The sequence below is a fragment of the Leptonychotes weddellii genome, chromosome 2 (assembly GCF_054177405.1).
Source record: "Leptonychotes weddellii isolate Sample4059 chromosome 2, ASM5417740v2, whole genome shotgun sequence".
NCBI lineage: Eukaryota > Metazoa > Chordata > Mammalia > Carnivora > Phocidae > Leptonychotes > Leptonychotes weddellii.
The window spans coordinates 70,757,511-70,775,014 of NC_138370.1; the positions used below are offsets into that span (position 1 = coordinate 70,757,511).

The 17,504-nt window shown below is 35.6% G+C and overlaps 1 protein-coding gene across 5 annotated transcripts in view; it reads right to left on the minus strand.

The window, feature by feature from the left end:
* Positions 1-478: 478 nt before the first annotated feature.
* GAB1 (GRB2 associated binding protein 1) overlaps positions 479-17,504 on the minus strand; it is a 125,203-nt gene continuing 108,177 nt past the window's right edge. For all 5 annotated transcript variants that reach the window (XM_031029851.2, XM_031029854.2, XM_006734924.3 and 2 more), the window contains 3 exons: positions 12,468-12,591; positions 7,406-7,528; positions 479-4,753 (listed from right to left, as the gene is read on the minus strand). In XM_031029851.2, coding sequence (XP_030885711.1) covers positions 4,595-4,753; positions 7,406-7,528; positions 12,468-12,591 — 406 coding nt within the window. In that variant the 3' untranslated portion in view covers positions 479-4,594. The remainder of the gene's footprint in view (positions 4,754-7,405; positions 7,529-12,467; positions 12,592-17,504) is intronic.

A 17,504-nucleotide genomic window follows, 5' to 3' on the forward strand; every position in this document is an offset into this window, starting at 1 on the left:
CGCACACAAGCAGGGGGAGCGGCAGGCAGAGGTAGAAGCAGACTTCCCACTGAGCAGGGAGCCCCATGTGAGCCTCGATCCCAGGACCCTGGGATCATGAACTGAGCTGAAGGCAGATGCTTAACCAAGTGAGCCACCCAGATGCCTTACTGGTAATATAGTCTATTAATTCATATTTGGTGTTATGTGTATTATATACTGTGTTCTTACAATAAATAAAGCTAGCAAAATGCTATTAAGAAAATCATAAGGAAAATACATTTAGAGTACTGCTCTGTATTTACTGAAAAAAAATCTGTAAGTGGACCCACACAGTTCAAACCCATGTTGTTCAAGGGACAACATACAATAAATGGCAGAATTGGTTTTTTTTTTTTTTATTTAGATAGACTCTAAGGAAGGGTTAGAAATATAAATTTATATGTCTTTCTTGGTTCACAGTCTCAGTATCCAAACTGACTAAAGTCTTGAAACCAAATTGTTTGAAAAGTTTTATTTGGTAGCAGAAAACATCTACAATTGGATCTTTACAAAAAAAGTAGTGCAAGAGGGGGAAAATAAACTTATACATAAGATTTTGCTACTGAAATTTGGGATGATTATCAACAATCGATTCAGGTTACAACAACTTACACAAAGCCATGTCTTTTTAGGTAAAGAAAGTAGAAGCTATGTTAATCCCTTGACTAAACAGTTTACTGAAACTCATAATAAACATTATAATGAACCTAAAGAAAGTTAAGTTTACGGAAGAGAAGACAAACTAAACTATTTCAAGCTATAGTAATATATAAACATATTTAGTCAGGGTAAAAACCAATTATCTCCACAACCTGGCAATCAACTTTTCATTCTATCAAGTCTCTAATGTCTACATTATTCATTTACACCATGGCTTTTCATCTCAGAGCAGTCAGTATTTTAAATTATATACAGATTTACATATAACATATCAGATGTTATTGACAATCAATCTTACCCTAGGATATATATATATATGTATGTCTCTCTCCCTGTATCTACTTGATCTTATGTACAACCCCTGCCATGGACCTGATTGCTTATTTGACAATAGAAGACAAGACCTACCAGAATGACTCAAGGACAGGATTAGGAGGGATCGGCTCACCTTGTCTCTAAAATTTTACAGGCTCTGTATTCATTCAAAATACTAATACCAATACTTTCAGTGGGCCAAAGAAAGAGGCACTAAGAGCGTTTGAAAGCATCCGAGAATTATGATCACTGTCTATGGTATAGTCTACAGGCATAAAGTAGCTAACGTTTTAAAAAATATCAAAAATACTGTTTTCGTTAAAGGGGGGTAAGCAGACAACTTCCTACTAGTAGAAAAAGAAAAACAAACACTGTTCAATTTCCAGTTTAAATGCATTTATGAATATGAAGATTGTGACCCTCGTTAATTATACTCCAAAAGAAATTGACTTATGACCTTAATGTGCAAGTATAGCAGTATTTCTCTATCAAATTTAGTCTATGATTAAATACAATGCTATACACACACACACACACACACTCATAGTAGTACCTTATGGGATTCTCTAAAATGCTCACAGTAGCTTATACGATATTGATGAAAGTATAGAGTGTAGATAAAAACCATCTTTTATAGCTTACTAAGTGATACCTTCCATGGGTTAAGTAGCTTAAATTATTCAAGTTTAAATTTCAATTCTTAAAAGCAGAACTGTGCTTTGGTATTCAAACCTTCATAAAATTTTACAGCTATTCAAAGTAAGGAATAAAAAAATAGAAAACATCAAACGTGGCAGAAAAACACTTCTGACTTATAACGTAACTGTCACATGATTCACCAGTCGTTCCCAACTCTTGCCTGGCCAAAACTCAGCTTCTTGGAGGTGATTAGGGTTTTAAAAAATTTTGTTTTTATAAATGTGTATTTTTAAAACTTAATAAAAATGCACATTCTAATGTGTTACATATCCCCCTTCCACTACAAGAATGATTTTTTTTTTTTAAACCTTGGAATACTACTTCAGCTATCTCTAATTAAAGAATCTTCTGAGATGTGTGTTTAAAACCTGCTATTATTTACACTTACTTATGTTTGTGCGAATCAAAACTTTCTTGATAATATGCAAATAAAACAAATTGGCTGCTGAAGTTTTTCGCCAACTCTATAATGCCAATTACACGTTTGTGTTATTTGCAAATTTTATTCCTAGTAGTGGACTAAGAAATAAACTTAAATGCGAATCCAAAATATTTACACTGATAAAATGAACTTTTCAGGCTTTATGTGTTGGGGTTACATGAAATTTTATTGAAGAAAGATTCCACTGCTAAAAAATGTTTGGAAAATAATGCTCCATAAGAAACTGTCTTTTAATTTGTTGATACAATGTGTTAACGTGATTTCATTTTCTAACACAAACTGCCTAATACATTTCAATTCTTAAATTACTCTGCACAGTGGGAAAACGTCTATAAATTAGAGTGCTGCAGGTCTTCAAAAATGGTAACTTGTAAAAAATTGAAAAACTACACTAAAAAAGTTAGTCTATTGCCTTAGACTCTTTTGGTAGGTAGCTTTAAATAAGATTTCCATTTTTTAATTAATAATATACTTATTGAATATACTTATTGTTGTGTTCTAAATCTGAAAATGTGTTCACCTTCCACATTAACACATTTTAGCATCTTCACACATCAACTGTGTTGTGTGTTTTAATAGTTTAGGCACACTTCAATAATTTTGGATTTTATTTTGTGGTTTCATTATAAAACAGCTTGCGCACACCAAATTCAAACAATCTTTTTATTTAAAAATCCACCTGAAAATTCACTTCTGGGTTTTAGTTTTTGTTTAAAAAGGAGCAAACATGTAAAAGCATCAAATGTTACTAGTCTACAATTCATCATGTTATGAACATTTTTTAGTTCACGAGTTGGGGAAATAAACCCATTACATTGATTAGGCACAGTACTATGGCCAAGAGACCAGATATCAGGGCACATCTGTGTACTCAAGCAACAGTCAGAGGTCTGAACGGAGGGAATCATGCCTCAGCTGTGGGCACTCCTATCTCTGCCCCCTCCAAAAACTGTTAGTAAGCTCAAATCAATAAGAGATTGTATGTAACTTAGTTAAAAAACAAGCAAACAACTATACCTGCTTTCTAAATTATACTGCAAAGCCAAAACAGATAAACATAACTGTAGCCTCACTATATAAAATTTGTGGTTTTGATATCATGTCACAGGACCATATAATAGGTGAGACAGAATTATATAATTCCTCTGGTCATTTCAGAAATCTGGTTGGAAGAGGTCCATGACTATAAGATTTCACATTACAGCAATGCTTCAGTATATCTCGAATTAGGGCAGTGAATAGAAATCACAGTACAAAATGCTTAATTCTTTTACGGGAAAAGCAATAGGTGCTACATATGAGAATCAATTATAGAACATCTATTTTTTTTAAATGTAGATATAAAATATTAATTGCATAGGGATTTAAATATAAGGCCAAGAAGAATATAAAGTAAAGCTAAAAAAATCATAGAAAGGGCACTATGGTGTCAAAAGACAGAATTTCATTCTTAAGAGTAATAAATCTGAATTACTGTCTAATTAAAAAAATCACAGTATGTTGCTATAACTAACAGTGAATGTTTGGTTAAGTCCAAACTGGAAACCAATATTAGGACTTACAAGAACACTACTAAAGCTCATTGTCTAAACCTGATCAGTGTATTAGCACATCAGTGCCTGGTACGTACCTGATTAGTTATATAACCTACATTTTGCAAATAATGTAAAGTTTAATACACATTAACAAGTGTGAGAGCACATCATCACCGCATACTGTAAGTGATCTGTAGGCTTCCTTGATAGTGTATTCCAAGGTGTAAGATCCCACCTGGCAGAATCTTCACTCAATGAACCAAAAACACAATTAACAAAATATAATAAAGTTCCACCATTGAAAACTCAATGTACATGAACCAGAGAATTAGTTCCTGACACCAGTACATACATTATCCTCAGCATTTTGGAAAGCAGTGAATGATGAGTCCAATATACTCTGTAGTTTAAGCTAATGGTTATCACCTCAAGTTTCAGGTAGAAAGGTAAATCGTGGATCTACTTCTCATTTTAATGTTGTTAGAGTGCAGTTTAAAGAGCAATTTCCAAATCTAAGAGTAGCTTAGTTAACCTAGTATTGTTATATAGAGTAGTGTGAGGAAAAACAAGAACTCCCAAAGGAATTATGTTAAGGAACATCTGGGAATACCCAAACCAATGTTTTAAATGAAAAAGTGCATAAATACAGTAATACGACAAGTGAGTTAACTATGGAACAAATGTTTCTCTGGGAGCCAGACAATACTATTTTCCCACATTATTTACATGTTATGAATTGTTCAGATACCACAAAGCACCATTTACAGTCTAAATTGTTTGATTATGTCTGAAAGGTCCTTTGACTTCAATTCTACTCAGTTGAGGATCTACCTAGAACAGAAGTGTCAAGTCATCTTCAGTTAAACAGGATTTGTCTTTACAATTCAGTTCTCTTTTCTTCAGAAACAGTGAAGCAATATTTTCATTTCACAATCTTGGCTGGTGTTTCAGATTCTGTGGACTGTCTCCCGTCTGTCCAGGCTTCCCGGGTGCTCTTTAGGGCCAGGGTCTTCTGTTGGTCAACCACAACATAATCTACTCTCTCATCAGCTACACTGCTGCCCGAGCCACTGCTCTTTTGCTAAAAAGCAAAGAAAAACACCATAAACCCCACATATAAAAGAGTTCTGAGTGAAATTTAGTCTTAAAACATTGACACTCACATGCTGTGAATAACTCTTGAAATTCTATTGGATCACACACATAAAATAACATTACCTCAATTTAACAATGTTATTTTTCTCCTAACTGTATACTGTTTTCCCCTTAAATTTAAAATCACTATGTAAAAGAATGCAGACTAATGCTCCTAACACAGATGGAATTCTTGTAAAATAGGGATTGCAGATACCTGGTTCATCTTAAGATACACAGCTTGCTTCTCCCTTTAGGTTAAGCTTCACTTTTTCAAGTCCTGAGAACATGTATCAGTGTTCACTTTCAGAGCTAAGAAATGTTTTTTTAAAAGCAGTATTTCAAGAATGGCAAACTACATAGGCTGACAGGACCTCTTCTTTTTTTTTTTTTAAGATTTTATTTATTTATTTGAGGGAGAGAAAGAGAGAGACTGTGCACAAGCCAGGGGAGTGGCAGGGGGAGTGGCAGAGGGAGAGGGAGATGGCTTCTCCCTCTCAGCAGGGAGCCCGATGTGAGGTTCAATCCCAGGACTCTGGGATCATGAGCCGAAGGCAGATGCCCTAACTGACTGAGCCACCCAGGCGCCCCAGGACCTCTTACTTCTAAAATACAACTAAATACTAACTAACTTAAAACACATGTAATTACTAATGCATTGCTGGGCTCTCTAGAAAGTAAGAGAAATACCCAAGGTGTGAGGGAAACAGAGGGGACGAAGAGCTCCTCAAGGTAAACTTTACAGTTGTCTTCAGGATGAATGTCAATCTCAGCGATGCAATCAGGAGGCCCCGGGTGGGAGGGCTTGCACAATTTGAGACCATCCTGTTAAGCTAGGGACCCCTGAAGGGAACTGAGGTGGTCCTAGAGTGCTTCCCAGCAGAAGAAAATGCAAATCTATTTCGAAGGAAATTAGGTCCATGGGATTCCCACAGATACGCTCAGCAAAATGAATTTGCAAAAAAATGTATGAAACATGGAAGTAAACAAGCTATCAAGAGTGAGCAGAAATAACAAACACAGATTCAGACCTCCAAGGACTTCAGATATTGAAATGACAATAAACAGTATAAAATATGTATGTATAAAATCTTTAAAGGAATCAAGAAAACTAAATAAAAGGAATAAAATAACAAGATATAAGAAACTATTCCAAAGAGCTAGACATATTTAAAAAAACAAGCAAAATTTCATTTTAGAAATAAAAATAACTGAAATTAAAAATTAAACAATGGGTTAAACAGGATAATTGGGAATTAGTGAACTTGGTGACAGATCTAAAGAAATTATCCAGGTAAGTACAAAGAGATGAATAGAGAGAAAATATGAGAAAGTGAAGAGATATGGAAAATAAAATAAGTTCTAACTAATCTCTAATAAGAAACCTCAAATGAGAGGATAAGAGGAATAGCTGAAAAGCTGTATTTAAAGAGATAATGACTGGGGGGGAAAAGAGAGTGATAATGACTGGGACTTTTCCAGGACTGATAAAAAATACAAATCCAGAAATAAAAACAGCACAACTTCCATCAAGCATGATAAATAAAAAGCAATCTATGTCTAGATACATTGTAGTGAACATGCAGAATACTAAAGATATAAAAAAGATTAACATCAGTCAGACAAAAAAGACAAATTATCTACAAAGGAACTGTAATTAAATTGACAGCATACTTTTCAACAGGAACATTGGAAGACAGATGATAGTGAACAGTATCTTCTATGTGTTGAGAGAGAAATTTATTGCCAATCAAGAACTGTGAACTCAAAAAAACTCTTTTTCAAGAATGAGGGCAAAATACAGATGTTTCACTCAAACAAAAATTGCAAGCATTTACCACTAACAGACGCCCCCCCCCCCCCAAGAGGAACTTCTAAAAGATGTATTCCAGGAGGAAGAGAAAATGATTAATGGGGGCAGCTGGGTGGCTCATCGGTTAAGCATCCAACTCTTGATTTCAGCTCAGGTCATGATCTCAGGGTCGTGAGATGGAGCCCCATGTTGGGCTCGACGCTGGGTGTGGAGCCTGCTTAAGATTCTCTCTCCCTCTTCCTCTGCTCTTCTCCCCACATGCCCCTCCCACCACCCCCCCCCAAGAAAAAAAGAAAAAAAATGATTATGGGAGGAAGGGCTAAAATATAAGAAGAAATGATAAGAAAGAGAAGTTTGCAAGTATGTAGGAAAATATAAGTAAACACTGTCTATATTATAAAGAATACTACTAATAGTACTATTGTGTAATTTGTGGATTTAAAAAAAGGAAAAAAACCAAAACATTAGACAAAAATAGCAAATAAGTCAGAAGGGGAGTAATGTGAGAGAATGAAGACAATGATTAACTTCAGATTTTGTTAAGCAAGCACTTCAACAGTAACCACTAAAAGAGAAGAAGTGTATAATTTCTGTACCATTAAAAAGGAAAAAATTAACTTATTATTCTCCATAACTTTGTTAATTGTGATTTATGAAGCAATATTAAGTAACAGACTTTACTAAATTTAAATTAAACATACTAATAAAATTTCCCCAAAGGAAACATGAGTCTGTGGGTTTACAAAAGGTGAGCTGATTGTGTTTATAGAATGAGATTTCACTTACCTTACGTGGTGGTGTGGATTTCCCAGAATCTAAATCTAGATCCAGGTATTCCACTTGTTTGTCTCCTTTGGGCTTGACCATAGGACTGCTTCTTCCATCAAGACTATTACTGCCAAAAAGATTCTAAAAATGGTGATACAACAAAATCAACTGTTGGACATCCATGAGACATACTGCTTATCTTGTTTATCATCTATTAAAGCCAAAATATTTATTTCAAGAGCATATGGCTTAAAACAATGTCTGCTTAGAAAGTTAAGTAACCTTTTAGGATTGGAGGAAAATAAGTAATATTAATAAAATTAGTTACAACTTAGCTTAGAGCAAGCTAAATGCGGTTTCAAAAGTCAAACTTGGTTCAAACTAAGACTAAAACATCAAGCTACAGTTAGTTGCGATAGGACCACCTGAACATTATTAAAATGGTATCTTTACACAATTATATTTTTAAACTAACAGATCCTTTCACTCCTTGCTTTCTAATTAAAATTTTTAATAAGTTCTATATTTTATTTAAAGGTTTTCATGTTGGGCACTTGGTGGGCTCAGTCAGTTGAGCAATCGACTCTGGGTTTAGGCTCAGGTCATGATCTTAGGATCATGCGGTCGGCTCTGTGCTCAGCAGGGAGTCTGCTTGAGTCTCCCTCTCCCTCTGGCCCTCCTCCTGCTTGCACTTTCTCTCTCTCTCTCAAATAAATAAATAAGTAAATCTTAAAAAAAAAAAAAGCTCTCACACTGAAATTAGTTTATAATATGTATGTTAACTAAAGGCTATGAACAGTTACTCCACTGGCAAAATTCGTTTTGTTTCAACCATCTGGAATTTTTACCACTTCATTTCTTCTGTCTTCTCTTTAGCCTTATCTCTTCCGTCCTAATAGGAATTGTACCAGAGAAGGGCTACTTTCTAAAAAAAGATAAAGGAAAAAGGAAGATAGAGGATGGCAATAAATGATAAAAACAAAAAAGCCTGAGGCAGAAAAATGTAAAAGCAACAGGCTATTAGGAACCTGAAGATCAATGCTGAATAAGAAGGAAAGGATGACATGAATTTATGCCCCTGCACATATATCCTCTACGCTAATTACAACAGTCCTTCTAAACGTGTGCCAACAAATGCCTTGTTTCCCTGCCTTGCTGCTTTTAACCTCACCCAGAAATGTTCTGGACTTCTCATAGGCAAGACTATATACATATTCATTAGCAGCTTCCATCCTTGTGTCTTCTATCACGTACATATGAATATTCACATATTATCTCATACTTTTGAAGAAAACTGTAATGATGTAATATACTTAAAATTTATACTTATTATAATGAACAAAACAATTTGGAAACTGCATAAACCTGGTTCTGTTCTTTTTTTTTAAAAGAGAGAGATGGAGTGTAGGCGTGCATACCAGCAGGGGTGGGGTGGAGGGAGAGGGAGAGAGAATCTTAAGCAGGCTCCACGCCCAGTGCACAGCCCCAGGCAGAGCTTGATCTCAGGACCCTGAGTTCATCACCTGAGCCAAAATCAAGAGCTGGACACTTGACCAACTAAGCTACCCACACACCCCCTGTTGATTCTTTTATATTGCTACTCCTTTTCTTTTAGTTCGAGTTAAACAGAGTAAACTGTGATTTAGGGAAAGGAAATTGCTAGAAATTAAATACTGAATTTATTTCCTCATTTGAAGCACAGCTGCTGATAGCCTGTGTGAAACATTTCTGTGAATTAGAAAAAGGTGTTCCTGCCTGTAGGGCTACACAGCTCTGTCCAGGCCCATGGCCTGGTGAGCAGGACACAGTCTGAACTGCACGTACCCACAAATGCAATACTCTGCAGTCTACTGGACATATTACATACTGTACACAGCATATTTATGCAGTGAGCAAGCTGCATGACTGAATGTGAGGGCTCTATCTGTAGGAACAGATTTTTAAACCAAGTTTACCAACTACTACTGATAAAACATTTAAAAAAATATTGAAAATAACATCTAGGGCACAAAAAAATGTAAGCAAGTTTAGCTACTCAATTAGTACAAATAGCTATTTCCCTCTCTCTTTTGTTCCTAATTCATAAAGAAACTGAAATTTTTTTTTCTGAATAACTCCATATTTCATTCTCACATAAAAAATCAAGCAGAAGTGTGTGTGTGTGTGTGTGTGTGTAAAATTTTGTATTCAAATGTGACTGTGAGAGAACCCAAACCTGGAATTCCCCTAATTGGAAATGCCAGCGTTCATGGTATTGCAAGGCTATGAAAGGAACCTATGAGTTCATATGATGTACATTTTAATTTAAACTCAAGTTGTTCCTAAAGAGAATTTCTCAGAATTGCTGGTTAAACTGTTTTCTGTCTAGTTATTATTAGAATTGGAAATTTTTTCATCTTTAAGTATTGTTAAAATTTGTGTCCCTGCAAGACAGTCCATTTACTCTTGATCTAATCTCAACTGGGAACAACCTGTCCCTGCGTTCTACTCTTTAAACCAGTGTTTTCCCGAAACAGTTTAGAAAAACCCTAAGATTCTAGGAGTTATCATAAATGTTCTATGATTTAAAAAAAAAAAAAAACAGTAGTGCTTTGATTTTCTGAAATTCTTTTTAAAGTACGGGAAATTGTTGAACATATTTTTGTTGTCATTGTTATATAACAATATTTATGTCTTTAGTAGTGAGGTATGGTCACCCAAATTTCAAGTGTCATTTTAAGGGTTCACTTCATGAATGCCTAACTTTGGATCTCTGTAAATTAATAGGCCAGCATCATGGTTTCATTAAACACTGCCTGCTCTATGATCACCAGGATGGTAAATGTATCATGCTTTGAAACTTCAATGTACAGAATTTAATCTTCATTGTAGGCATAAGCCAGATTTGATCTGATCCTGTCTCAACTTCTCCAAGACAATTTTTTTTACTGACTTCATCAGTCCAAGCATAATGAGATCTTATGAATTTCTATGGTATTCCATTAATGTACTAACTTCCAAGAGGTATGGAAAACATTGGTGTTAACTATCATGTTCTTTTCTAAGGAAGAGTTGTCTGGACTATGATGAACTCTTATAGCTAGCAGCATGAGGAAATGGAAATGGTGGCTGGCTTTTCTATTGTGAATGGGGGGGTGGATATTTTTACTGGGAACATTTTTGCTTATTTCTAACACTTAGGACCGAAGTACTTTAGAAAATCATCAGCTGGCAGGCAAAAGGACCTTTCTGGCTTAATGATATAAGGGATAAAAGAAAATTTTATTTTCTTAATTTCCTTTGACTTTCTGATTGTAATGTTTTTCTTTCTCATCTTTTCCCTTCACCTAACACTAACTTGTGACAAATCACATTTCCAAACTTGCCTATTACACGTCCTTTCCAAGATTTTTACGGTAATTTACTACTTTGGGCAAAAGGAAACTCTTTTAGTATCTCAGAAAATAATTACTTTTGTAATAAAAAAAATCCATTCAACCACCTAAAGATAAAAATTGATAACAATATGTACTCTGATATTGCACTGAGGATTTATGTAGACTTTTACCAGTCTATTTACTATAATGAGAAAAAAATAAGTTAATAAAAATAATAAAATGCCACTTATCAAGTTGAAAAATCTTGAATGCAAAAGCAGAAACCAATTAATAAAAATTGCTCTGCCTTAAAAAATCAGTGAAAGCATTATTGATATAGCTAGTTTGTATTCTAATCCAGGGCTGATATAAATATTTTAAATTATCTTATTCATTTTGAACAATGTATAAATTTGATATTTTAAAGTTAATTAGTTTAAGCACCACATCAAGCTTTTCAAATCATCTAATTTTTATGAGGAACCTGTTTTTGCCTAAAGTACATTAAAGAAGTAAAACAAATTTGTTGATAGAGATTCTATTTTGAATCTCTAGAGTATTGCTTTAAAGAAAATAAAGTCACTACAACGTTACCCATTCCAAATTTTGGTATCACATGCTTGCTTATCCTGGCAGATACTACCTGGTTGTGCCCTAACATCTGTCTTTCCCTCTCCCACATGAATAGGTTTTTAGCCAGGCCCACTGTCCCTCAGAACAAAGGATGTTTCCCAGCCCCTTTTGTGTCTATGTGGCCACACAGTGTGTATGGCAGTTTCTGGGAACCTTCTTTATAAGGCAGATAGGCTCTCCTCTATTCTGCAGCTTTAGAATGTGAGTTGCTGGTGCAGCACCCCTTGTTCTAGGAGCATGTGAACCACACCCAGAAGACGGCGGATAGGAGAACTGGAAGGGGTCAGAGTCCCCGAGGACTTTGTAAAACAGGGCTGCTTACAACAATCCTGGCTTGCCTCTCTGGACTCTTACATGAGAAAGAAATAAATGTCTGTTTAAAGTCATTGTTACTTGTTTATTTTTTGTTACTTGGAGGTGAACCTAATCATGACTGATATACTCATCTACTAAAATACAAGTAACAGAGCAAGCATTGAACCTGATTTGAGGGAAAACAAAAGCAAAATATTATTTCAACACTAAAATAGCTTGTATTCTTAAATAGCTGCAGTATTTTCTAGCAACTATGTAATTTCTGGAGAACACAGCCTTGCTACAATTACCAAATGCTTGTGCCTTATGGTAATACAGCCAATCTGAAACAAATCAGGTTTGTAACAGGTCTGTAATCTAAGCCACATCTAAGGGTATATTACTGAAAGATTATCAAAGGCCTCCTATATAAGATCATTTCACTCTAAGAGTGCCATAAAGTGGGCCTGGAGAACTGCATTATGAAATACTTCCAGTATATTTTCTTGGATAGTTTCAAAAATCAAATATATCCTAAAAGAAATATAACTATAAAATTTTTATGATTTTTAACTAATTTTTATCTACTTTATAGATGCTGATATTACACACTGATGCTTTATTGGTTTTAAACTTTACAACATTATTATTTAAAAAGCATTTTTAAAAAACTGTCTTCTATCCTTTTTCCTTAAGTATATAAAGGTAAGATTTAGAGACTGGAAGAAATGTCCTGGCATGTAGGACTTGGAAGGGCTGCTTGGAAAGACAGAAGTGAAGATGCACACATTACGTACTGAGTCCTCGCTGGACAGGTTTGGGTTCATGGGAACGTAATTCTCTTCACTGTCGTGGGAGTCGCTGCTTGAAGTTGTGCTATGCACTGAATCCGGTCGAGGAGACAAGGGAAACCTAGAGGAGCTAATTATAGAAACTACTATTACAAACCTAAACCTGAACAACAGTTTCTAAAATCACTTCCGAAATAAAAATGAGTGATAGTTTACATTCTTTCAGAAATATTCACTAAAGTTTACAATCATTTATTGTATACATTTATTTTAATACAACTTACTGCATACATTCAAATGCACACCTAATGTTTATAGCTATATAGTAAAAAGTATATCTTCAGGCATCAAATTCCTCGTGTAGAACAAAAAAAGTATTGCCAGTGATTTGGGGGATAAGTAGAAAGTCACAGATATGAAAAGGAATATTGAAGAGTTCCTAGTTAAAAAAACTAGCTATATGAACACATAAAACACAAACACAATATTTAATGCAGGTTTGTAACTTCACATATTCTTCACATATTCACAAAAATCTTGATTAAATAACCCCCACAAGAAACTGGCCGTATTTTCCAGATCAGTGGGTCTCAGAAATTTCTAGCCTCAGGAACCATTTACACCCTTAAAAATTATTGAGAACCCCAAGGTACTTTGTTTATTTGGGTTATACCTATTTACCCTATTACAAATAATAGAACATTTCTTAAAAACACAAGAGTAATAGTCCAGGATGGTGGAGGAGTAGGAGACCTTAGTCTGGTCTGGTCCCAGGAATTCAGCTAGATAGCTATCAAATCATTCTGAACACCTGTGAACTCAACCAGAGATCTAAGAAAAGAATAGCTGCAACTCCACAAATAGAAAAGTGACCACTTTCTGCAACAACGACAAGACAGAAAAATTCACCTCAAAAGCGAATAAGAGGCAGTACCGACTGCCAGGGACCTAATTGGTATGGACATAAGTAAGATGTCGGAACTAGAGTTCAGAATAATGATTATAAAGATAATAGCTAGGCTTGAAAAAAGCATAGAAGACACTAGAGAATCCCTTTCTGGAGAAATAAAAGATCTAAAATCAAACCAAGTCGAAATAAAAAAGCTATTAATGAGATGCAATAAAAAATGGAGGCTCTAACTGGTAGGATAAATGAGGCAGAAGAGAGAATTAGTGATATAGAAGACCAAATGATGGAGAGTAAGGAAGGCGAGAAAAAGAGAGAAACAACTACTGAATCACAAGGGGAAAATTCGAGAGATAAGAGATACCATAAAGTGAAACAGTATTAGAGTAATTGGGATCCCAGAAGAAGACAAAAAAAAAAAAAAAAGAGAGAGAAAGAGAGCAGAAGGTATATTGGAGCAAATCATAGCTGAGAACTTCCCTCATCTGTGGAAGGAAACAGGCATTCAAGTCCAGGAGGCACAGACAACCCCCCTCAAAATCAATAAAAATAGGTCAAAACCTCGACATATAATAGTGAAACATGCAAATCTCACAAGGAGAAAATCCTGAAAGCTGCTCAGGACAAGAGGTCTATAACCTACAAGGGTAGAAACATTAGACTGGCAGCAGACCTCTCCATAGAGATCTGGCAGGCCAGAAAGGACTGGCATGATATATTCAGTGTGCTAAATGAGAAAAACATACAGCCAAGAATACTTTATCCAGCAAGGATGTCATTCTAAATAGAAAGAGAGATAAAAAGCTTCCAGGAGAAACAGAAACTAAAAGAATTTCTAATCACTAAACCAGCCTGGCAAGAAATATTATAGGGGATTCTGTAAACAAAGAGACAGCCCAAAAGTAACATAAACCAGAAAGGAACAGAAACAATATACAGAAACAGTAACTTCACAGGTAATACAATGGCACTAAATTCATCTCTCAATAGTTACTCTGAATGTAAATGGGCTAAATACCCCAATCAAAAGACAAAGGGTATCAGATTGGATAAAAAGGCAAGACCCGGGGATATGCTGTCTGCAAGAGACTCGTTTTAGACCTAAAGACACCTCCAGATTGAAAGTGAGGGGGTGGAAAACCATTTATCATGCTAATGGACATCAAAAGAAAGCTGGGGTGGCAATCCTTATATCAGACAAATTAGGTTTTAAACCAAAGACTGTAATAAGAGATGAGGAAGGACACTGCATCATACTTAATGGGTCTATCCAACAAGAAGATCTAACAATTTTAAGTATCTATGCCCCTAACATGGGAGCAGCCAATTAATAACAAAATCAAAGAAACACATAGACAATAATACAATAATAGTAGGGGACTTTAACACCCTCCTCACCGAAATGGACAGATCATTTAAGCAAAAGATCAACAAGGAAATAAAGGCTTTAAATGACACACTGGACCAGATGGACTTCACAGATATATTCAGAACATTCCATCCCAAAGCAACAGAATACATATTCTTCTCTACTGCACACAGAACATTCTCCAGAATAGATCACATTCTGGGTCACAAATCAGGTCTCAACTGGAACCAAAAGATTGGGATCATTCCCTGCATATTTTCAGACTACAATGCTTTGAAAGTTGAACTCAATCACAAGAGGAAATCTGGAAAGAACTCAAAACATGGAGGCTAAAGAGCATCCTACTAAAGAATGAATGAGTCAACCAGGACATTAAAGAAGAATTTAAAAAACTCATGGAAACAAATGAAAATGAAAACACGACTGTTCAAAATCTTTGGGATGCAACAAAGGCAGTCCTAAGAGGGAAGTATATAGCAATACAAGCCTTCCTCAAAAACACAAAGTCTCAAATCACAACCTAACCTTAAACCTAAAGGAGCTGGAGAAAGAACAGGTTGGTTCAACATCTGCAAATTAATCTACGTGATACACCACATTAATAAAAGAAAGGACAAGAACCATATGATCCTCTCAACTGATGCAGAAAAAGCATTTGACAAAGTACAGCATCCTTTCTTGATTAAAACTCTTCACAGTGTAGGGATAGAGGGAACATACCTCAATATCATAGAAGCCATCTATGAAAAGCCCACAGTAAATATCATTCTCAATGGGGAAAACTGAGAGCTTTCCCCCTAAGGTCAGAAACATGACAGGCATGTCACCTCTCACCAATTTTTTATTCAACACAGTACTAGAAGTCCTAGCCTCAGCAATCAGACAATAAAAAGAAATAAAAGGCATCCAAATTGGCAAAGAAGTCAAACTCTCACTCTTTGCAGATGACGTGATACTCTATGTGAAAAACCCAAAAGACCCCACCCCAGAATTGCTAGAATTCATATAGGAATTCAAGTGGCAGGATATAAAATTAATGCCCAGAAATCAGTTGCATTTCTATACACTAACAATGAGACAGAAGAAAGAGAGATTAAGGAGTTGATACCATTTACAATTGCACCAAAACCGTAAGATACCTAGGAATAAATCTAACCAAAGAGGCAAAGAATCTGTATTCAGAAAACTATAGATCACTCATTTAAGAAATTGAGGAAGACACAAAGAAATGGAAAAACACTGCAAGTTTATGGATTAGAAGAACAAATATTGTTAAAATGTCTGTGCTACCTAGAGCAATTCATTGTAATCCCTATCAAAATGCCATCAACTTTTTTCACAGAGCTGGAACAAATAATCCTAAAATTTGTATGTAACCAGAAAAGACCCTGAATAGCCAAAGGAATGTTGGAAAAAACCCCCAAAGCTGGTGGCATCACAATTCTGGACTTCAAGCTCTATTACAAAGCTATATTCATCAAGACAGTATGGTACTGGTACAAAAACAGACACACAGATCAATGGAACAGAATAGAGAACCCGGAAATAGACCCTCAACTCTGGTCAGCTGATCTTCGACAAAGCATGAAAGAATATCCAATAGAAAAAAGATGGTCTCTTCAACAAATGGTGTTGGGAAAATTGCACAGCCACATGCAGAAGAATGAAACTGGACCATTTCCTTTCATCATACATAAAAATAGACTCAAAATGGATGAAAGACCTAAATGTGAAACAGGAATCCATCAAAATCCTAGAGAAGAACATAGGCAGAAACCTCTGTGACCTTGGCCGCAGCAACTTCTTGCTAGACACGTCTCCAAAGGCCAGAGAAACAAAGGCAAAAATGAACTATTGGGACTTCATCAAGATAAAAAGATTTTGCACGACAAAGGAAACAGTTGACAAAACCAAAAGACAACTGACAGAATGGGAGAAGGTATTTGCAAATGCCTTATCAGATAAAGGACTAGTATCCAAAATCTATAAAGAACTTATCAAACTCAACAGCCAAAGAACAAATCATCCAATTAAGAAATGGGCAGAAGGCATGAACAGATATTTCTGCAAAGAAGACATCCAAATGGCAACCGACACATGAAAAAATGCTCAACATCACTTGGCATCAGGGAAATACAAATCAAAACCTCAATGAGATACCACCTCACACCAGTCAGAATGGCTAAAATTAACAAGTCAGGAAACGACAGATGTTGGCGAGGATATGGAGAAAGGGGAACCCTCCTACGCTGTTGGTGGGAATGCAAGCTGGTGCAGCTACTCTGGAAAACAGTATGGAGGTTCCTCAAAAAGTTGAAAATAGAGCTACCCTACGACCCAGCAATTGCACTAGTGGGTATTTAACCCCAAAGATACAAATGTAGTGATCCAAAAGGGCACATGCACCCCAGTGTTTTTAGCAGCAATGTCCACAACAGCCAAACTATGGAAAGAGCCCAGATGTCCATCCACAGATGAATGGATAAAGAAGATGTGATATATATACACACGCAATGGAATACTACTTGGCATTCAAAAAAATGAAATCTTGCCGTTTGCAGTGTCAAGGATGGAACTAGAGGGTATTACGCTAAGCTAAATAAGTCAATAAGAGAAAGACAATTATCATATGATCTCACTCATACGTGGAATTTAAGAAACAAAACAGAGGATCATAGGGGAAGGGAAGAAAAAATAAAACAAGATGAAATCAGAGAGGGAGACAAACCATAAGAGAATCTTAATCATAGGAAACAAACTGAGGGTT